Below are 22,657 nucleotides of genomic sequence, written 5' to 3'. Positions count from 1 at the left end.
GCTGAAGCTGCCCTGATCCAAAGACAGGAGCCAGGAGCTTCTTCAGGGTCTCCCACATGGATGCAGGGGCCCAAGGACTTGGGTCATGTTCCACTGCTTTCCCAGGCCATAGTGGAGAGCTGAATTGGAAGTGGAGCAGCGGGGACTCGAACCTGCACCCATATGGAATGCCAGCACTGCAGGCGGTGGCTTTACGTGCTATGCCACAGCACCGGTCCCAATCAGAATTTAAATCAAGGCAAACAATCTAAATTGTTTTTACTTTTTAAATTATCTTCTTGGGGAATATACCTTAAATGCTTTAATCCTTCCCTCTGGAAGGAGCCCCAAATCTTGAAAAAATTGGGTTGTGTGGATGATTCATCCATAAGCAGCGAGCAGCACTGGGAAATATATTTTTTTAAATAACTAGGTTTTTTAAAGATTTATTTATTTATTTGAAAGTCAGAGTTACAGAGAAACAGAGGCAGAGAGGCAGAGGCAGAAAGCGACAGAGAGAGGTCTTCCATCTGCTGGTTCACTCCCCAAATGGCCGCAGCAGCCAGGGCTGGGCCAATCTGAAGCTAGGAGTCAGGAGCTCCTTCAGGGTCTCCCATGCGCGAGCAGGGGCCCAAGGACTTGGGTCAGCTTCTACTGCTTTTCCAGGCCATAGCAGAAAGGTGGATTGGAAGTGGAGCAGCCGGGATTTTAACCGGTGCCTATATGGAATGCCAGCACTGCAGGCGGTGGCTTTACCCACTATGCCATGGCACCAATCCTGGGAAATATTTTTGTGTTTGACACACACTGAATTTCTGCTCTTGGGATGGTCTTGTTTGGTGGCTAGTCTCGAGATTTCTTCTTAGGATATAGACAGGGGACTACAGGATGATAAGGACAGAATTAAAAAAAAATGGAAAGATTGGATAAGACCATGACCATTCTCTTGGCCTCCATGTTATTTTCCCTTCTAAAGAGGGATGCAGAACTCCACACCAGGTTTTGGTTCTATACAAGAGATTTTTTAAAAGTTTGTATTTAATGTATTTGAAAGTCAGAGTTACAGAGAGAGGGGGGTGGGGAGAGAGAGAGAAAGAGAGAGAAGGAAAGGGGGAGGGAGAGAGACTGGTGCTGCGCATAGTGGGTTAAGTCTCTGCATGCAGTGCTGGCATCCCATATGGACACCGGTTCGAGTCCCGGCTGCTCCTCTTCCAATCCAGCTCTCTGCTATGGCCTGGGATAGCAGTAGAAGATGGCCCAAGTCCTTGGGCCCCTGAAGAAGCTCCTGGCTCCTGGCTTTGGATCAGGCCATTGCTGCCAATTGGGTAGTGAATCAGCAGATGGAAGACCTTTCTCTCTGTCTCTCCCTCTCTCTGTCTATAGCTCTACATGTCAAATAAATAAATAAAACATTTTTAGAAAGTTAAAAAAAATTGAGAGAGAGAGGGAGAAAAAGAGAAAATCTCCATCTGCTGGTTCATTCTCCAAATGGCCCCAACAGCTAGAACAGGGTCAGGCAGAAGCCGGAAGCCAGGAACTCCAATCCAGGTCACCCATGTGGATGGTAGGGGCCCAGGTACTTGCGCCGTCTTCCACTGCTTTTCCAGGTGCACTAGCGTGGAGCTGCATTGGAGGCGGAGCAGCCAGGCCTGGAATCAGGGGTGCTGACGATACAAGTAGTGGCTTCACCCAAAGTGCCACAACGCTGGCCCCTGATGCCGGATTTGTGGATTACCGGGGAGAGGCAAAAATTAACCAAACTGGCACCTTTTAGCTCTGGCCTTGGGGGGCAGTAGGAGGAGTGGGGGAAGCCTGAAGAAGTTTCAAGTTAGCTGGTGTGGATGCTAGTCTCTTCTTTCTCCCCATCAAGCAGCTACACCCTTCTGTGTCCATTGCCACAGGGGAAGAATTAGTGAAGGTGAAAAGGCAATAACCTTTCTGTGTCTTCCAAAGATAGAAGACCCTTAGGGCACAGATGCACAGGAAACAATGAGGGCTGAAGAGTGGGGCGTTGAAGAGGGCAGGGCTCCCTCCAATCCTCCCTGGAGGACAGTGGTCTGGGCAGAAAGGAGAACTTGTGAGACAGCCGTGCTGGGGGACACAGGCGCCCTGCCCTGGGGGATGAACCCTGGAGAGAGAGTTTGTAGTGCAGTTGCAGAGTAGATTTGGCTTCACGCCTCAAGCAGAACCCTGGTGGTGCGGTTAGAACCTGGAGGGGTGCAGCTGCCCTGCTAGAAGGGTTTGGAGCTGCGGAGTGGTGCGGAAGCCGCGGGATGATGCCTGCACCCAGCAGGACAGGGAGAAAGAGAAAGCGTCTGGATTGCAGGTGCCAGCCAGACAAAGCCTGTCCCTTGGCCTCTTCCTCACCTCGGGGAGATCCTGTTGCATGATTTTTTGGGAACACAGTTTGTCCCTTTGCAAACAAGTGAGGTCTGCCTGTCTTTGTATTGTGTGTACAATTTAAGGACCTGGTGTTTCGTACTGAAGAATTGGTTTATATAAAAAAATGGAATGGGAGAAGGTCTTTGGCTGAAATACCCCACATCAGAGTGCCTGGATTGATCCATGGTTCTGGCTCCTGACTCCAGCTTCCAGCTAACGCAGACCTTGAGAGGCAGTGGTGATGCCTGTAGTAACTGGACTCCTGCCACCACGTGGGAGACCTGTTATGTATTTCTGTTAGGCTGTCATAAAACACACCAAACACCGGAGTAAGAGAAAGGGTTTGTTGGGGAAAACCAGCAGGCTGGAGGGAAGGGGCGAAAAGGGAAAAAGGGAGAGAAGGAGAGTATAAGAGAGACAGAGAGGATAGGAGCTAGTGAGGAGAGAAGAGAGAGAGCAGAGAGAAGAGAGACAAGAGGAGGAGAGGAGAGCAGAAGAGAGGAGCCAAGAACCACGTGTTCCGGAACAGGTCCTTTTAAAACTTTGCCGGAGGGCGGGCAGGGAAGCAGAAGCAGCAAATCCCATTAGGATGGGGGTGGAGCTTGACACCAGTGGTTGGGCCATGTGGCCACCTGGCCGCCAGCAATGGCAGCAGGAGCCAGGGCATAGGATGTAAATCAACGTGTAGATCGCGCCATAGATAAAACTGCACCATTTTCCTAACAAGACCTGCACTGTGTCCCCAGCTCCTGGCTTCTGCACCCTAGCTGCTGTGAGCGTTTGATGAGTTAACCAGTAGATGGGAAATTTCTCTCTCTGCCTCTTCCCCTGACTCCCCCTCCCCACAAAAATTTTAAAAATAGGAAGAAGAAAGAGAGGACTTGCTCCCCCTGCTGAAGAATCACTTGTGTTCAGCTTCTCCGAACTGGGAGTCCTGAGCGCTATCTCACTGACCCAGGGAGTGGGCACCAACACAGTGTATCTGAAGCTTCTATTCAGCCTGATAAACTGATCAAAATGGAGAATGTAAGGGCCAGTGTTGTGGTGCAGCGGGCTACTCCACCACCTGCTACACTGGCTTCACACATCAGAGCACTGGTTTGAGTCCCAGCTGTTCTGCTTTGGATCCAGCTTCCTGCTAATGTGCTTGGCAAAGCAGCAGAGCACGGCCCAGATACTTGGGTCCCTGTCATCCACATGGGAGAGCCAGTTGGAGTTCCTGGTTCCTGGCTTTGGCCCTTTGGGAAGGGAACCAGCAAACGGAAGATTTTTCTCTATGTCTCTTCCCTTCTCTCTCTGTAAATCTGCCTTTCAAAAAATAAAATCTTAGAAAGAAAATTGGGGCCGGCACCGCAGCTCACTAGGCTAATCCTCCGCCTGTGGCGCCGGCACCCCAGGGTTCTAGTCCTGGTCGGGGCGCCGGATTCTGTCCCGGTTGCCCCTCTTCCAGTCCAGCTCTCTGCTGTGGCCTGGGAGAGCAGTGGAGGATGGCTCAATGTCCTTGGGCCCTCCACCCGCATGGGAGACCAGGAGAAGAGCCTGGTTCCTGGCTTTGTATCAGTGTGGTGCGCCGGCTGCGGCGGCCATTGGAGGGTGAACCAACGGCAAAAGGAAGACCTTTCTCTCTGTCTCTCTCTCTCACTGTCCACTCTGCCTGTCAAAAAAATAAATAAATATAAAAGAAAGAAAATGGAGGCTATAAACATAAAATACATATTTCCAAGAGGAAATTGATATGCACAGATATTTACTGAAATATTTAAAAATAAATTCACAGCACGATGGCTTCCACTTGTCACTACATGGCAGGGGCTATACTGTCATACATTTTTCTGTCTGCACAACACATTGCCCAGAACAAATGTTCATTGAATGCTATTCTGCAGGTCTGTCTTAAAAGCCCCGTACTTATATACTTTGCCCTTTAGTTCACAGATCCTATTTTGGTGTGATCCCTTAGGGAGAGAGAGAGAGCACTGTCTTGATCTGATCACACAAAAGGGGCTTTTCTGTTTACCTCTGACTGGGCGGTTACTCCAGGTCTCAGGTACTGGCTTTAAAAGGAAAGGGGGCGGGGTATCAAAGTGTTGTAAATTAACAAATTTAATTGGAAAGTATTTGTTCCCAAATATACAAGAAGAAATTTGCATAGCACAAAAGTAGCTCAGGGAAATAAGAACTTGCAAAACCTTTTATGAATATGCACTCATCGATACAACAAATATGTACCCAATATGTGGAGAGATATGTGGCACTGCGGATATAAAACGTTACAAAAACAGGGAGTGACAGTGACAAGGGTCTTTGCTTTCCCATGTATAATTTATTAGTCCTTCATTATTCATGATGCCAGTAAGTGACACTCTGGGGCTTCTGTGACACCATTTCTGCAAAGTATCACTCCATTGAGCCTTCGTTTCTTCTGCAGCTTTCGAATTTGAGTCAACAAGGAGTCAACCTGGACCCCAAAGACTGTCTTATGGAGGGGAAATACATCAACGGTGAGTTCAGGCTGGCCATGGACCTGGGGCAATTTTTGATGGTGTTTTTTTAGGAATGACTAGAGGTGACTATTTGCAAGAATTTAAAATTTGCCCTCCCCACCCGCTTGCTCATCTGAGCCTTCCTCTCTTCTCTCCTCTATAACTCCTTCAATGTTTCCCTTTCCTTTTCCATATTGCTTGCATAAGGAGAAAGTTTTCAGTGGAAAACATTGGAGAAATTTAAGCAAATTATCTTACCTGTTTATTTTGGATCTGATGTGGAACTGGCTACTGTACAAGTACTTTTCTTTTCCTTAGTTTGTAATAAAATGTTTATGAAAATTGTGCATTTCCCCTCTACCTCTTTCTCTGTTTTTCAAGACTTACAAAGGATTTTTTTTTTTTTTTTTTTGACAGTCAGAGTGGACAGTGAGAGAGAGAGACAGAGAGAGAAAGGTCTTCCTTTGCCGTTGGATCACCCTCCAATGGCCGCCGCTGCAGCCGGCGCACCGCGCTGATCCGATGGCAGGAGCCAGGATCCAGGTGCTTTTTCCTGGTCTCCCATGGGGTGCAGGGCCCAAGCACCTGGGCCATCCTCCACTGCACTCCCTGGCCATAGCAGAGAGCTGGCCTGGAAGAGGGGCAACCGGGACAGAATCCGGCGCCCCAACCGGGACTAGAACCCGGTGTGCCGGCGCCGCAAGGTGGAGGATTAGCCTATTGAGCCACGGCGCCGGCTTAAGACTTACAAAGGATTCTGACTTAATGTTAGTGATGGAACAAATGAAGAGGAAAAAGTCAATTTCCTTTTGTTGGTAAAGCAAACCTAAACCCTGAGAGAAGAAACTTGGCCAGTGTCTGAGGAGGTACAACTGCAGAGAGTAAGCTCATATGATGAGGTGTTAGGCGTATCCATAATGGCCAGCAGTGGAGAGACAGCAAGTGCTGTTTCCTTCCCAAGAGTGTACTCCCAGCGCTCTAGCAGACGACGAACTCATTGCACAGTAACTTCACTTCCACATGGGGACTCTGCAGTGTGGGTGTGAGAACAGCCACCAGGCTGGTGTAGGAAGGATGAGGCTAACATGAGTCACTGGGCTTTGCACTTCAGTGGAAAGGGCTGTGTCCAAGGCAGGTGCTTCTCACAGGCAATGTGTATGCGTTAACTGCTGACTCACAGAAGGGATAAGATTTTATAAACAAGCAAGTGAAGAAGGCAGGATTTAACTGTTACTGAAGCATTGAAGGATGGCTTAGGTTTAATTGTGGCTGATAGAAGCTATCTGTTGCTTGTTTTGAGCCTCTACGGAGAGCTGGGATCTTTGATGGTTTTGTTTGTGCATCAAGGATGCACATGGTGGAACAGAAACAGTCATGTGTGGAGACAGTTTTCCCTGGCTTGGGGTGCTGTGATTTAGTGGGATTTTCCCAATGTCTGTAGCATTGCTTTTGATTTCTTTGGCAATACCATTTACTGTTGCTTGCAGAATAATACAATCTTACCTCTCCTTTGGAGAATTTTGAAGAGTACCTTTTGTTGTTTGGTTTGTAATTTTGAAGAATCAATGATTTTGGTAGCTTGTGATATGCAACTCTCCTCATAATGGACTCAAACAAGGGGAGCTAGGCTGTGGGTCCTAGGTATTGGCTTAAAATCATCATAACCAACCATTACATATGGTTAATCTCTCTGTCCAATTGACTCTGCTCCCTCTGATAATAGAGATTAAGGATGTACTAAATCCATATTTTTCATTTCATGTAATAGTCTGGTTTCCTTTGGAAAAATAAGACAATAAAAATAACTGAAAAATGTGTACTTTCAGTTCTGCTCACTTTGGAGCAAAGATGAAAGGTACCAAATAGTACAGAGGAGGAAAAATGTCTACATACAGTGTAAGCTGCAGGTCCTTAAGTTGTTGGTCGTTGTAGAGTAATGAGAAATAGGAGTTCCTACACTTGCTCTTTATGGAAATGTTTGCTACTTCAATGTCTTGACTTGATGTGTAAGTGTTCATGTTTGCAAATGTGTTTATATGTCGCCTTTTAGGCATTTTCTATGTGTGTTTCATAAATTTTTAGACCTTCCCTGTAGCAGGAATGAAGAAGAACTCTGATGTGTTGTCAAAAAAAATACTTGTGATGACCAATTGCAGGGAAATTTTTTAGACTAAATGGTGCATTATGTTTATCAAATTGGACTTCTCCAGAAATAGTTTTTGGAGAAAATACAATATCTAAATAGTGTCTTGGCTTAATGGCACCTATTGAAGAGCTCAAGCTACTAGAAGCAGATAAAATGTTTCACTGTTTTTGTGATTTGTCAAATACAAAGTTATATTCCTGCCCTTACAGTTTAGGAAAGTGAGGTCCATAACTCTTATTCCAAGTTTCCTGACTTCTCACCAAGCATTCTACATGAGATGATAATACAGTCCCAAGAATATTCTCCAGAGAAAAAGAGTGCCTGCTCACTTTTCTACCTTAAAAATCAAAGAGAAATATCATAGCAACTTTAAGCACGTAGACTGATCTTTCTTTTCAGAATATCTCTCTGTTCATCAGTTCTTGGATTACAGTTTACTTCACCTACTTTTTTTTTTTTTATTTTTGACAGGCAGAGTGGACAGTGAGAGAGAGAGAGAGAAAGGTCTTCCTTTGCCGTTGGTTCACCCTCCAATGGCCACCGCGGCTGGCGCGCACTGCGCTGATCCGATGGCAGGAGCCAGGTGCTTCTCCTGGTCTCCCATGGGGTGCCATCCTCCACTGCACTCCCGGGCCATAGCAGAGAGCTGGCCTGGAAGGGGGGCAACCGGGACAGAATCCGGCGCCCCGACTGGGACTAGAACCCGGTGTACCGGCGCTGCAGGCGGAGGATTAGCCTAGTGAGCCGCGGCGCCACCGGCCACTTCACCTACTTTTTTGTTGTTGTTTCTCATGACTCAACTCTAAAAGCAAATTTGTATAAGTAAAAAGGGTATTTAGCAATTTGCAGAGTATTCTTTTAGATGTCCATGCTTAAGTATATTTCATAGCTGATGTTCAGTTTTAGAATTTTTTTTTTTTTTTGACAGGCAGAGTGGACAGTGAGAGAGAGAGACAGAGAGAAAGGTCTTCCTTTGCCGTTGGTTCACCCTCCAATGGCCGCCGCGGCCGGCGCGCTGCGGCCAGCGCACCGCACTGATCCGATGGCAGGAGCCAGGAGCCAGGTGCTTTTCCTGGTCTCCCATGGGGTGCAGGGCCCAAGCACCTGGGCCATCCTCCACTGCACTCCCTGGCCACAGCAGAGAGCTGGTCTGGAAGAGGGGCAACCGGGACAGAATCCAGCGCCCCGACTGGGACTAGAACCCGGTGTGCCTGCGCCGCTAGGCGGAGGATTAGCCTAGTGAGCCGCGGCGCCAGTTTTAGAATTTTTAAAAGATTTATTTATTTTGAGAGAGAAAGAGAGAAAGAAATCTTCTATCCTTTGATTCACTCTCCAAATGGTCGCAACAGCCAGGAGCTTCTTCCTGGTCTCCCATGTAGGTGCAAGGGCCCAAACACTAGGGTCAACTTCTACTTCTTTCCCAGGCACATTAGCAGGGAGCTGGATTGGTAGCGGAGCAGTTAGGACTTGAACTGGCGCCGGTATGGGATGCTGGCACTCAACCTATTATGCCACATTGCAGGTCCCCAGTTTCAGATCTTTACATGTCATACGTGTTTAATAAATTCCAGTGGCATAGTTAATATTTAAGCAGTGCTTCTCAAATGTAATGTGGGGCATCTGATGATCTTGTTAAAGTGCAGAATCTGATTGAGTAGGCCTGGGACAGGAGAGATGCTTTATTCTGATGCTTTGGGTGGTCAGTGATGAGCCACCAAGAGGTGGGGTTTGTTTAAAATAGGTCATTTGTGCTACACTGGTGGTGGTGCCATCATAGGTACATTAAGATTGTTCACATGTTAACTACAAGAATGTTCTTGGAAATAGAAGCCTTAGTAACTTAGGGTCTGATAAATTAGGACATTCCCTACAAACTCTTTTTTAAAAGATTTATTGTCTAATTTTTTTTAAGCCTTTTTAAAGATTTATTTATTTGAAAGGCAGAATTACAGAGAGAGAGGGCCGTATCTACAGAGAGACATCTTCCATCTGCTGGTTCACTTCCCAAATAGCCTCAATAGCCTGGGCTGGGCCAGGTTGAAGCCAGGAGTCAGGAACTCCATTCAGGTCTTCCCTGTGGGTACAGGGGCCCAAGTACTTGGGCCATCATCTGCTGCTATCCTAGGTACATTATTAAGGAGCTGGATTAGATGTGGAGCAGCCTAGAATCGAATCGCTGCTCATATGGGATACTGTCATCGTAAGCGGTGGCTTAACCTCTGAGTTACAACACTGGCCTAGCTTAAAATGTTATTATTTTCATTTTATTTGAAAGTCAGAGAGATAGTGTTCCCATCCCCTAGTCCACTGGCTTTCTCTGCAAATACCCTCAATTGCTAGGGCTGGGCCAGGTCAATGCCAGGAGCCTGGAGCTCAATCTGGGGTTTCTCATGTGGGTGGCAGTGACCCAAGAATTGAGCCATTACTGCTGCCTTCCAGGATGTGCATTAGCAGGAAGGTGGATGGAAAGCAGAGCCAGGAAGCTGGTGTTGTGGCATAGTAGGTCAAGCCCCTGCCTGTGGCACAGGCTTTCCATATGAGTGCTGGTTCCAGTCCTGGCTGCTTCAATTCCAATACAGCTCCCTGCTAATGGCCTGGGAAAGTAGTGGAAGATGGCCCAAGTACTTATGCCCCTGCACCCACATGGGAGACCCAGACGAGACTCCTGGCTCCTGATTGGCCCAGCTCTGGCCATTGCAGCCATTTGGGGAGTGAACCAGCAGATGGAAGACCTCTCTGTCTGTAACTCTGCCTCTCAAATAAATAAATTTAAAAAGGAAAGAAAGCAAGCAAGAAAACAAGCAGAGCCAGGACTCAAACCAGACACTCTTGATATGACATGTGGGCATCACAAGTAGGGACTTAACTGTACCGAACATCTGCCCTCTATAAGTACTTCTGTAAAATAAAGAAGCTTGGTACTCAGTGTCAGCAAGGCAAATTTTGCAAATGTTAGAGTTTTACACAGCTTTCAACCTCAATGATGAGTCCAGTTTTCTAATGTAACAATGAATTTTATTTAAAAAATTGAAACTAAACTAAATCAATAGACTCCTTGTATGTGATGGATTCAGTAAGGTTTATGGAATGAAGAATTTTTAGGTGAGTTATTAGTGTTAAATGCTATTGGTTAACGATACAATGCAGTAAATCTTAAGAGAATTCAGTAAAATGGTTTTGTTTGGCATACTGATGGTTCGTTCATTGTTTTGTTTGGCATATTGATAAACCAAATGCCAAGAATAGAAACTGATATATATAATAGGTTCTCAATGAACATTTTTTTTTAACAAATTCCAATGATGACTCATTCATTAATGGTCTGAAATATTAGGTCAGGAATGGTCTTCCTGAAATTTTTAGTATTTTTTTCTAGTAAAACTGAATTTCCATTCAAGATGAATAGATTTAAAATGTCTTAAACTATAATGCAATGTTCATAAAAACATATGACTCTATGCTAAAGCCTAGTATACATTAGCATATATAGTCAGGAAGAGGGAAAATATTATATGGCATGTAGGAATCATGTGATAGGTATAGTTAATCGAAATTTATTATTTAGTTCATTTAGTCTAAAGAATTATTTTATCCCCCAAAGACAGAGAACATAGTTGATTGAGAGTATAATCTTTTTAAAAAATATCTTCCCATGCCAATGGCCCCTTTTCCTCTAAAATACAGAGGCCAGAAAAAAAACAATCTAAATACAAACCTTCCTATAATCCCAACCCTGCCACCCAACTTTGAGTTTCTCCAGTTGAGACTGTATAAAAGAATGAAATTTTAAAGAAAACCCATTACTTTCACATTATTTTTCTATCCAATGGAATTCTTGGTAATAATTATGTGAATATGTGTATGTAATATATGGAGACCTATCAAAAAATTCAGTATAATAAATTTCCTTCAATAGACATCCTAGCAGATACTTCATTTTGTGTCCCTAGAATAAAATAAAAGCATCAAACTTCCCAAGTTTTTGTAATTGACATCTTTAAACATTCCTTTGGCCAAAACTTACCCTTTGAAGAATAAAAGTATGGACAATTTGAAGGCTATTTTTCTGTTTTATTTATTTATTTGAAAGTCAGTGTTATGGGGTGGGGGAGAAAGAGAGAGAGAGAGAGAGAGAGAAAGAGAGAGAGAGAATATCTTCCATCCACTGGCCAGAATGGCTGGGACTGGCTAGGAGCCAGGAGCTTCTTCTGGGTCTCACCTGTGGGTGGCAGGGGCCTAAGGACTTGGGCCATCTTCTGTTGCTTTCCCAGGTGCATTAGCACAGAGCTGATTCGGAAATGGAGCAGCTGGGACACGAATTGGTGCCCATATTGAAGTAGGCAGGCATACAGGTTAAAATTGATGAGGTTTGTGAACTGGAAGACCACGCCTTCGCCACACCCTTGTGTGACCTCATGCCCCTACCTGATGCCTTCACCACGCCCCTGTGTGGCCTCATTCCCCTACCTGGCCACACCTGGGATGCTAGTGTTGCAAGTAGCTGCTTTACCTGCTACATCACCGTGCCAGACCCTGAAAGGCTATTTTTCAATTCAGGTTGTGCTCAGACTAAATTGTATTTCATTTGCTATTAATGGACATTCTTTATCTAATAGATAAGGGCCAGCAACTTCTCTTTTTGCTGATTTATAATCAGTAGGTTGTTACCATGTAATATATGGAAAGATAGAGAAGTTTCTAGCGGGTAAGTGGGGAACCCTATGTAATGAGCTCTTCATGAATTGATATATATCCTAATATAGCATTTGTTTTGGTTGAAAAAACTGGGTCCAGGTTTAATACAAATTTTACTGTTTCTTTTTCCTTTATTTTCAGGCCTGTGCAACTTTCAGTGACTCAATTACTCCGAATGTGGGACTAATGTATTATGGTTTCCTCAAAAGTTGTTTTACTACAAAGAAATAAAAATAAGTGTGAAATGGGGAAACAATTGAGAGCAAGGTTAAGAGGGACAAGTTTTCTGTCTCAAATCCTACCAGTCTTCTCTTCTGACATTTTATCTAAGTCTGGTCCAGTTCTTTGGCATATCTCTTCCTTTCAAATCTCAGCTTTGAAGGCTGTCCCGTACATTTCAATTACGGGCTCCAGGAAAGGAATGAGTTTCTGAGTCTCAGCAGATCCACTGTCCAATAGGATGAAAAGGAGAGCCCAGTTAAAGATTTGTTAGAGATCTTCCCCGTGAGCTAGCTTACAGGAATTACTTTACTTTGCTTGTCAAATACGAAGCTAAGAATTGTGAAAGGTTGGGATTCCCTGTACGAGGGACTGAGAACCACTGTATTTAAGAAGGATGAGGCGCTTCAGAGGGAAGACAGGCGGACCTGGAGACTCGACTGGGCAATCAGCATGGGAGGAGGGCAGAAGCCAGGAAGGGGGGCAGAGGAGGAAGTAGATTAATTTATCACACTTGAAACCTATGGTATGGGTGGTATGGTATGGGTGGCTGTGGTCACAGGCACCACTGAGAATCATTCTCTGTGTATTGGGATGCCTGGTACAACCCAAGTTCAAAGGTACTTGTTAAGTGTGGTTTCAGAAGTTCACATATATGATTAAAATAGTGAACTGACTTATGTAGTTTAGTGGTGGAGGTACCTGGTCTAAATGTCTTAGAGCTCATCACGTGTATCTGCTAGCTGGCTGATATTAGATGCTTTCTAAGTATTTGCTATGGACCAAGTAATACATTAATCCTTTTCACCGGAAACTCTACCCTGTTATAAAGGTATATAGGTAAATATTCATTCATTCATTTACAGATGAGGAAACTGAAGCTTAGAAAGAGGATCAGTAACTTCCCCAAGGCTACACAGCTAGTAAGTGATAGATTTAAATTGTTTGACTCCAAAGTTGTTATAAGTTTTAAAATAAGTGTCTCAAATGGAACCATTAAACCTGTAATTTTCCACAATAGACTCTTGTTTCAGCTCTCACAGAATTGTTGGGTTATAGACCTGGATGTGACTGTCCAGCTCTGTGCCCTTTGTGGTGCCATCCAAGTTCTCTCAGCTTCAAGTCTTGTGGGAGGAAGGAGAGAACTGGGCCACATGATTTCCAAGACGTTTCTGTCAACTCCTACAGTCTCTCTACTTTGTGCACTCAATATTTGAGACTAGTGCACTTCTTTTCTTTTTGTTACTAGAAAGCATTTATTTATTAAATATAAATTTCATAAGTACAACTTTTAGATTATAGTGGTTCTCCCCCCCATACCCACCTTTCCACCCCCAAACCATCTCACCTCCTACTCCCTCTCCCATCCCATTCTTCATTGATTCATTTTTAATTATCTTTATATACAGAAGATAAACACTATACTAAGTAAAGATTTCAACAGTTTGCACCCACACAGACACACAAAGTATAAAGTACTGTTGAATAGTAGTTTTACTGTTAATTTACATAGTACAACACATTAACGACAGAGGTCCTACATGGGGAGCAGTAGTGCACTTATTTTCTTAAACATAATGCCTGCTAGTTGAAGCATGTGTATGTCTATTACGCGTATATATTATGTATATAATATGTGTATATGTCATGTGTATATATGTGTTATATAGTACTGGGATATCACCTAACCTGTAATGTCAAGTCGACTCCATAGCTTATAACTGTGATCACGTACTGCATTTCTTGCATACCAGGAAATATGCACAGATGATTGCATCTGCTCCTCACAACAGCTTGTAAGGCCTACTTTAAAGCTTTCATTTTATAGAAGAGGAAGCCAATGCTTGGGTTTTGAGTTATCCAAGGTCAAAGAGGCAGAGCCCTGTGGGTTTGACCACGAACCCCTTATATATCTAACAAAACCTTAGTGAAGCTGTACATAATGTCTAATTCTGCTTTAGGCCTAAGAATCATGGCCACTTTTTCTCAACCAGTTTTCCAATTTTTATTAGAGATCATTAGCTCCTGTGTTTGATTTTACTATCTTCTTCCTTTCTGCCCGGGGTAGGAGGTTACTATTTTTATGTTACATGCCTCTTCAGAGTCTAAATTTACAGCCAAGAGCAGCAAGAACACGGCTCGGCCGCGCGCCTCGGGTCTCGCCCTCCTTCGGTTTGCCTCAACCGCCGACTTCCTTTTCCGTTCTTCGTTGAACTACGTTTCCCAGCGGGCCGCGCGGCCGAGCGCGCGGGCTCCACCGGTCCTTCCTTCCTCTTCACCTATCACCTGGGCGCAGCGTGATGATGCAAACGCGTCGGGCGCTTACGAATGACGCCGTTCTGGCTCGCGACCGCGGCAGCGGCCTTAGTAGCGGCAATAGGCGCAACGGCGGCGGCGGCGGCGGCGGCGGCGACTGCGGGGACTACGACTACGACGACGGCGGGGCGGGCACTGTGCGCAGAGGGGAGGGGTAGGCGGGCGGCGCCGGCGGCTTCAACTGCGGCAGCGACGGCCAGGGCGACGGAAGAAGAACCTCCAGCAGCCGGCGCTCGAGTTAGGCCTCGGCGACGTCCGCCGCCGCTCGCGGCATTCTCCGCGGCGGATCTCCATAGAGACTGTGACATACACAGAGGCGGGAGTCCGCGGGAGGCTGCCGGACGGGAGCCAGCTCCTCGGCCTCTGCAGTCGGCCTGCGCGCACGCTCTTTTCGCTCCGGCTCGCAGCCTCGCGGTTCCCGGTGTGCCTGCGCCCCGCTGTGTGGGCAGCGCAGACTGACTTTTGGGCCGGGGCCGGGCGGGGGGGGCTCTAAGGCGGTCGCCTCTGCCTCTCCCGCCCCCTTCCCCGCCCCAGAGCGGGAAGCAGCCGAGGCTCCGCCATGGCCTCGGGGGCAGGAGGAATGGGAGGGGGCGGTGGCGGCAAGATCAGGACGCGGCGCTGCCACCAGGGGCCAGTGAAGCCTTACCAGCAGGGGCGACAACAGCACCAGGTACGGGACCCCGACGCCGCCGTGGCCTGGGGGTGGGGGAGTCGGAAACTCGGCGGGAGCGACCGGGGAGTGTGAGGCCCTGGCGCCCCACGTGGAGCGGCCGGGAGGGCCTGAGTAAAGGCCTGGAAGCCCAGGCCGCTGGGGTGGCGACGGGAAGTGGGCTAGGACGGGCCCAGCCCTGCGGCGCACACGTGTGCTACTGCCCGCCTCTCCCCGGCCCTCTGGCCCAGGGGCTTTCCCGGGGCGGAGCAGGGCGGGAAAAGAGTGTCTAGGCTTAGGATGCGCGTATTTCTTCATTTTTTTGGGGTGGGGTGGGATGGGGGAGGGCAGGGATTGGGGGTTTGAAGATATTATGTCCTCTGGAGAGAAAAGAAAAAAGCCGTGGCGAGAGGCCTTTATGATTTCTGGTGACTCGAGTTTCAGAGCGGGGGCTGCCCGGAGTGATCGGCCCCCCGAGGCACGCGGGGGTGGGGGTGAGGGTAGTCAGTGTGAAACGGAAGGTGGAATAACTTAGTCTCAGCCTATTGAATTCTCGGAGGGTCTGAGGGTATTGGTTTAGGTCCCCACCGGCTTATAGTTATCATGGCACCGGGACATTTTGAAAGTCCCTCTCCACCCTTACGTCTTTTCTCTGCTGCGCTACCCCCCCCCCCCTTTATTTTGGAGGCTGGAGTTGGCCATTCTCCACAGTTGACCGGGATTCCAACTCTGATCTCATACACAAAATATTTTAATATTATGGGGCGTATTCTACAAGTTAAGGAACTTTTGATACTCCAGTAATGTTGGTGGTCTTATGATTTAGCCACTGTGTGCATTCTCGAGCGTTTACAGTTAATAAGTTTATCCTAATTGTAATTGAGACATTGATTCTGAAAAATTCCGTTTTTCAAATGCTACTTGTTAGAAGGACAGAGTAGGAGAACGTTAAAACCCTATTTTAATAAAGCCACTTATAAACTTTTTCAATGACACTAAGGTGGGAGATGTGTTAAACTTGTTTAAAAGAAATCAGGAGGGTCTGATAGCTTGTTGCATAATGTTAAAGGTAGACTTCCTTCATTATTCTGGGTTATAATAAAGAATTGGACTATTTAGTATGTTTGGTTGTGCTAAGTTGTATCATTATCAGATATTTGAAAGTAAAGATTAGAGGGAAACTGGTGTATGTGTTAAGTTGTTCTCTACCCGTGGTTACAATGCTTGGCGTTACTCCTACCAATTTTCCCCTGATACGTACAGAAAGTGCTTGTTTTTCACATTTCTTTGTGAGGAGCAGGGATATTTGTAGGCAGATTTAAGATTAGAATTCAGGTCACAGCCTGGCTAAATAGCCTAACCAAATGCTTTTGTGGAATGGAAGTTAGACAGAACATGGTTTCTGTTTCTCCCAAGAATAAATGTCCTAGAGTGCTTTCTTAGAACTTGTTTTATCAGCTGTAGAAAAGTGAAGTGTTTGGCATAGATTTATGGATGATTTGGACAAAGTTTAAAATCAAGCTAATGTAGTCCAGGTGTCAAAGATTGCACTTAAAGCTTATTTTTGGATGTATTTACCTAAAGTAATTTTCGGAGAAATCATGCCCAAATTATCACTGATTTTCAGACGGTGTGGTTTTGAGAATCTGATAATTTATCATTGCCCCCGTATCTAAAATATTTTTTGGCTTTTTCTTGCCCCATGTATTTAAAAAAAAATTAAATAGCATTTGAATCTTAAAATAAAGTGCTTTTTTAGTCCTTGCTGGAACTTTGTTGGACCTGACTGCTATCTACTATTCTAAGCTGTCAACTGCATGTTTTGGAGCAGTTGCTGAGTCATCATGAATAGCAAGGAGCTTTATGACATGGCATGTTTAATAGTAATTTTACTTGATTAAGTGTCTAAGGGTTTTGTGGACAAAAATGAAGCTTTTAGTTGTGTAATATAAGATTGGAATAAGAATGAGAGGTCTGGCACTGTCAGTTAATGGATGTTTGCCCATTGAGACCAGCTAGCTAGTGCAGTTACCCAGTACTTGAGACTTCTGCATGTGTTCATTTGACTTGTGATTTCCTGTTTTGACTTCTGATTTAGCTCTGCTGTGAAATGTCTAAAGTTTAACATTTTTTCCTTTAATGTCTGACCTTTAAATTGTCATTTTGCTTCAAGTTGTGGAGACAAATCTGTTAGGTTGCTCAACTACATAATGGGCAGTAACTGTTTAATGCAAGTTGATAATTTTCCCTTGTCTTCTCCCCCATGCCCTTAGGAAATGGTGTCATTTTTTTCTAGTTGGGAGAATGGGGTTAGTTCTGTTCGTTCTCCTTTTGGATTTGTGTGTGTATGGGTGAGTGCAGATTGTCAGGCTCAGACCACTCTGGGGAGAGATCAAACTTTCCTTAATAGCTGCCGCATAAAACTTTAAGCCCATGGTCAAACTAGAACCTTGCCTTTGGAAGAACCTACTGCCACCTCCTGGTCAGAGGAAATTGGGTATTTTTGCCCTTTTTTGGAGGGTGTGCTTCAGAGATATGTCTTCTGGTTTGGAGTTAAGGGAATCCATGTTGAATCATCCTAGATACAGTTTTTATTTTACAAGTTCCTACAGCCAGCTATTTTAAAAAGGGGGGACCCCCCCATCAATAGCTTAGATCAGAATCTGATGATGAACTTTTTTCTGTAAAGTGTCTGGATAGATACTAAATTTGTAGGCTCTGCTGTTGTAAATTATTCTTGGTTTTGTTTTTAAAACCACTTAGTAAATGTAAACACGTTCTTACCCTTTATAAAAACAGGCTGAGGGCTAAATGTGGCCCATAGATGATGGTTTTTGGTTTTTATGATAGTATAATTTTTGTTTTGGTAGCTTCTGTATGATAATTTGTCACAAATAAGTATGTTTTCCCTGTTATCTGCTGGACAAGAGTGTTCTCAGTTTTGAAAAAGGAGGGATATTTAGAGGTTGAATATTTAACTCATGCCAGAGCTTTCGTAAGTAGTTTTGACTTCAATTTTATCTATTTGCTTGGAGTCAGACTGAAATTTAAATCCCTGTTCTTCTCTGATATGGACAAGTTGTTTAAATTTTGCTTAATTTACTGCTCTGTAAAGTGAAAAATTGTGAGAATTAAATGACACAATATAAGTAAATCCTGACATTCTTAGTAAGGACTCTAGTTGTGATTAAACAGAACTGCTTGATATAAATGTTTTTATATTGTCTTTGAATCTTGCTGTCTCTAAGAGGTTTTTTTCCTTTAGGTACCAAGTTAAATGCTTTATAGGCTCACATTGGATTTATGGTCTTTGTTTACTGAATGATGAAGCCAAACTTTAAAGATACTATATTCTTTTTAGTACTTAGTATTTTCATTGTAGAAATGCCACAATTGAAGTGTATAGGGAAAAAAATTGGAGAATATGTTTTCTTTTTAAGATGAGAGACTCTTGTGTTTTATCAATTTACTTACCAGATTTTTTTCTTTTTAAGAGATGTATTTATTTGAAAGGCAGAGTAAAACAGAAGGGGAGAGAGAGCGTGTGCATGCTTCCATCCACTGATTCACTCTGCAAAGGCCACAACAACCGGAACTAGGCCAGGCTGATGATGGGATCCTGGAACCCCATCCAGGTCTCCTGTGTGGATGGCAGGGGCCCAAGCACTTGGGCCTTCTGCTGCTGCTTTCCCAGGAGCACTTGCAGGGAGCTGGATTGGAAGCAAAGCAGCTGGCATTGTGGGCGGTGGCTTAACCCGCTGCATCATAACTCTGGCCCCAGGTTATCATGAGATAACTGACAAAAAAGCCCAGGTACTTTCTGTGTTCTGGAAAGTTCACTTATGTGGCAGGTTTGAAGTAAAGTGAAAATTTTTGTGCTTTATCACTAATTAAAAACATTTTCACTAAGTGCAAAGTATGATTGGAAGATTGTGATGTCTCTGTTTTTAAAAAAATCTTTATTTGTATATTTACCCTATGGTCTTGGTTGTAATTTTGTTTTTTATTTTATTTTTATAATGGTTTTTTTTTTTTTGAGATTATTTACTTATTTATTTATTTGAAAGGCAGAGTTACAGAGAGAGGTAGAGACAGAGAGAGAGGTCTTTCATCCGATGGTTCACTCTCCAGATGGCCGCAACGGCTGGAGCTGAGCTGATCCGAAGCCAGGAGCCAGGAGCTTTCTCCGGGTCTCCCATGTGGGTACAGGGACCCAAGGATTTGGGCTATCTTCTGCTGCTTTCCCAGGTCATAGCAGAGAGCTAGATCGGAAGTGGAGCATCCGGCCTCGAACTGGCGTCTGTATGGGATGCTGGCGCTTCAGGCCAGGGCTTTAACTCGCTGTGCCACAGTGGCAACCCCAGTAATTTTGCTTTTTAAAGATTTATTTGAAAGGCAGAGTTAGAGAGAGAGGAGAGAGGTCTTCCATCCACTACGCCACAGCGCCAGCCTCTTGTAATATATTTTTAAAAGATTATTTTGTGGGGCCTTGCGCTGTGGTGTAGCAGGTACAGCCGCTGCCTGGGGGGCCGGCATCCCATATGAGTACCAGTTGAGTCCTGGCTGTTCTACTTCCGATCCAGCTCCCTGCTAATACACCTGGAAAAGCAGTCGAAGATGGCCCAAAGTACCTGGGTCCCTGAATCCACATGGGAGACCCGGAAGAAGCTCCTGGCTCCTAGCTTCGGATTGGCCCAGCTCTGGCGGTTGTGGCCATTTGGGGAGTGAACCAGCAGATAGAAGCTATCATTCGCTCTAACTCTGCCTTTCAGATAAATCAATACATTTTTTTAAAGATTATTTTGTGTGTCAAAGCCTTTATTCAAGTCTTGCTGCCAGGTACAGTTGTCAGAAACAGGATGATAGGATGCCTTTCATATTTCAGTTTGCTTGATTTCACTCAGCTTTTCCTTAGTGTGATTTAAGAAATAAACTCTTGGGGCTGGCACTGTGGCACAGTGGGTTAAACCACTGCCTGTAGTGCCGTCATCCCACATAGGTGCTGGTTTGAGTCCTGGCTGCTCCACTTCCGATCCAACTTCCCGCTGATGCATCTGGGAAAGCAGTGGAAGATGGTCCAAGTACTTGGGCCCCTGCACCCATGTGGGAGACCCGGATGAAGCTCCTTACCTCAGCCTGGCCCAGCCCTCTTCCCTTCCCCCTTTTCTTCCCCCTTTGTAACTCTGCTTTTTGAATAAATAAATAAATCTTAAAGAAATTCTTACCCTCAGTTTTCAAACATTATATGATAAATGTGACAGTATCTTGTAGGTAATTTTTATTAGGTTAAACTGCTGTGAACTTTTGCTGGGTCATGTTTCTCCTTTTTCAGCATTCATGGAAGTTTCAAAGGAGGTTAAAATTTATAGCCAGGGACAGACAGATTTGAGCAGTTAAGGTACTGCTTGGAACACCTGCATCCCATATGGGAGTGCCTGGCTTCGATTCTTGGCTCTGATTCCAAATCCAGCTTCCTGCTAATGAACTCTGGGAGGCAGCAGGTGGGTTCTTGCTACCCCCATGGGAAACTCAGACTGCGTTGTGGGCGCCTGGCTTACACCTGGCTCCAGTCCCTGCTGTTGGAGGCATTTGGGGAATGAACCAGCTGATGAGAGCGCTCATTCTGTGTCTTTCAGCTCAAAAACAAAGCAACCCAACACATTGTGTCTTCTTGTCTGTCCAGGAAACTGAATTGTCCACTCCTGTAGATAGCTGAAGAACCTTCTTTCTCTTTTTATTTTTATTTTATGAGATTTATTTATTTGAGAGGTAGAGTTAGAAACATCCGCTGGTTCACTCCCCAGATGGCCACAACTGCTGGACCTGGGCCAGTCCAAAGCCAAGAGCTTCATGGGGTCTCCTATGTGGGTTCAGGGGCCCAAGCACTTGGGCTTTCTTCCAGTGCTTTCCCAGGCCATTAGCAGGGAGCTTGATCCAGCAGCCTAACCTACTGTGCCACAGCACTATCCCCCTCTTTTTTTTTTTTTTTTTTTTTTTTTTTTTTTTTTTTTCAGGCAGAGTGGATAGTGAGAGAGAGAGAGAGACAGAGAGAAAGGTCTTCCTTTTGCCATTGGTTCACCCTCCAATGGCCGCTGCGGCCGGCGCACCGCGCTGATCCGAAGCCAGGAGCCAGGTACTTATCCTGGTCTCCCATGGGGTGCAGGGCCCAAGCACTTGGGCCATCCTCCACTGCACTCCCTGGCCACAGCAGAGAGCTGGCCTGGAAGAGGGGCAACCGGGACAGAATCCGGCGCCCAGACCGGGACTAGAACCCAGTGTGCCGGCGCCGCAAGGTGGAGGATTAGCCTAGTGAGCCACGGCGCCGGCCTATCCCCCTCTTTTAAAAAATACATTTATTTGAAAGGCTGAGTGATGGGGTGAGGATGAGGGGATTAGAGAGTGTGAGCGAGCGAGCTTCCACCTACTGATTCACTCCCCATATGGCTGCAGTAGTTGGGTTGGGCGTCCAGGCCGAAGCCAGGAACCAGGAACTGCATCCTGGTCTCCCATATGCATGGTAGGGGCAAGTACTTAAACTGTCATCTGCTCTTTCCCTGGTATATAAGCAGGTGATTGGATTTGAAGCAGAGTAGCCGGGACTAGAACTTGTACTCTGATATGGGATTCAGGCATCACAAGTGACAGCTTAGCCTGCTGTGCCACAATGCCCACCCCATGAACTTTGTTTTAGGAGCTGAAAAGATAGTTGGGTTATATTGGGCCATCTTTGGTAGTAATAAGTCAAAGGAAAATTTTCTTTCCATAAGAAAACCATTTCCCTCCTTTTCTAGTCCCTTCACTCTTAGTTTTCCATTTGTGTGGTGGCTCTAGCCTGTGTTAAGTACATGGACATTTATTTATTTATTTACTTGAAAGAGTTAACGAGGGAGAGACAGAAAAGATCTTCCATCCACTGGTTCACTGGGCCAGACAAGTCAGGAGCTTCTTCCAGGTCTTCCACGTGGGTGCAGGGGCCCAAGCACTTGGGCCATCTTCCCCTACGTTTCCAGGCCATTTGCAGGGAGCTGGATCTGAAATGGAGTAGCTGAGACTGGAACCGGCGCCCATATGGGAAGCCAATACTGCAGGCAGTGGCTTAAATTGCTACACTACAGTGTGGGTGGGCCCTGGTTTTTTTTTTTTTTTTTATAACAAATTTGTTTTACATTCCAATCCTTAAACTTTTTTAAAAGATTTATTTAAAAGAAAGATTTATTTTTTAAAATGTATTTGAATTGCAGAGTTACATGGGGTGGGGGATGGAGAGAGAGAGAGAGAGAGCGCGAGTTTCCATCTGCTAGTTCATTTCCAAAATGGCCACAACCGCTGGGAGTAGGCCGGGCAGAAGCCAGGAACCCAGAACCTCCTTTGGGTCTCCCACATGGGTGCAGAGGCCCAAGCACTTGGGCCGTCTTTAGCTGCTTTCCCAGACACATTAGCAGGTAGCTGGATCCGTATTGGAGCATGTAGGACTTGAACTGGTGCCTGTATGGGTTACTGGCACCGAAGACAGTGGCTTTATCTGCTATACCACAATGACTGCCCTGGGTCTCACTTGAACACATGGGATGCCAGTGTTGCAGGCAGAGGCTTAATCTGTTGTGCCACAATGCCAACCCCCAAGCATCTGCTTTTTGAAAAACATTTATTTATTTGAAAGTCAGTGTTATGCGGGGGGGTGGGGGCGCTCTTCATCTACTGGTTCACTCAAATGGCCGGGGCTGGGCCAGGCAAGGTCAGGAGCTTGGGACGGATTCCAGGTGTCCCATATGTGTACAGGGGTCCAGA

At 45.4% G+C, this 22,657-nt stretch overlaps 1 protein-coding gene across 5 annotated transcripts in view; it reads left to right on the top strand.

Annotated features, from left to right (window-relative positions):
* The window catches only part of NUP153 (nucleoporin 153), an 83,417-nt gene that overhangs the window by 547 nt on the left and 60,213 nt on the right, over positions 1 to 22,657 (top strand). For 2 of the 5 annotated variants that reach the window (XM_008274128.4, XM_002720863.5), the window contains exon 1: positions 14,758 to 14,890. In XM_008274128.4, the coding sequence (XP_008272350.1) occupies positions 14,780 to 14,890 (111 nt within the window). In that variant the 5' untranslated portion in view covers positions 14,758 to 14,779. Of the gene's footprint in view, positions 1 to 4,789; positions 4,863 to 12,770; positions 12,828 to 14,757; positions 14,891 to 22,657 lie in introns of those variants that run through there. The other 3 variants (XM_017350455.2, XM_051832572.1, XM_051832573.1) reach the window with 3 other exon arrangements.

Source organism: Oryctolagus cuniculus, chromosome 5 (genome assembly GCF_964237555.1).
Source record: "Oryctolagus cuniculus chromosome 5, mOryCun1.1, whole genome shotgun sequence".
Taxonomy (NCBI): Eukaryota; Metazoa; Chordata; class Mammalia; order Lagomorpha; family Leporidae; genus Oryctolagus; species Oryctolagus cuniculus.
This window is presented reverse-complemented; position numbering and strand designations above follow the sequence as displayed.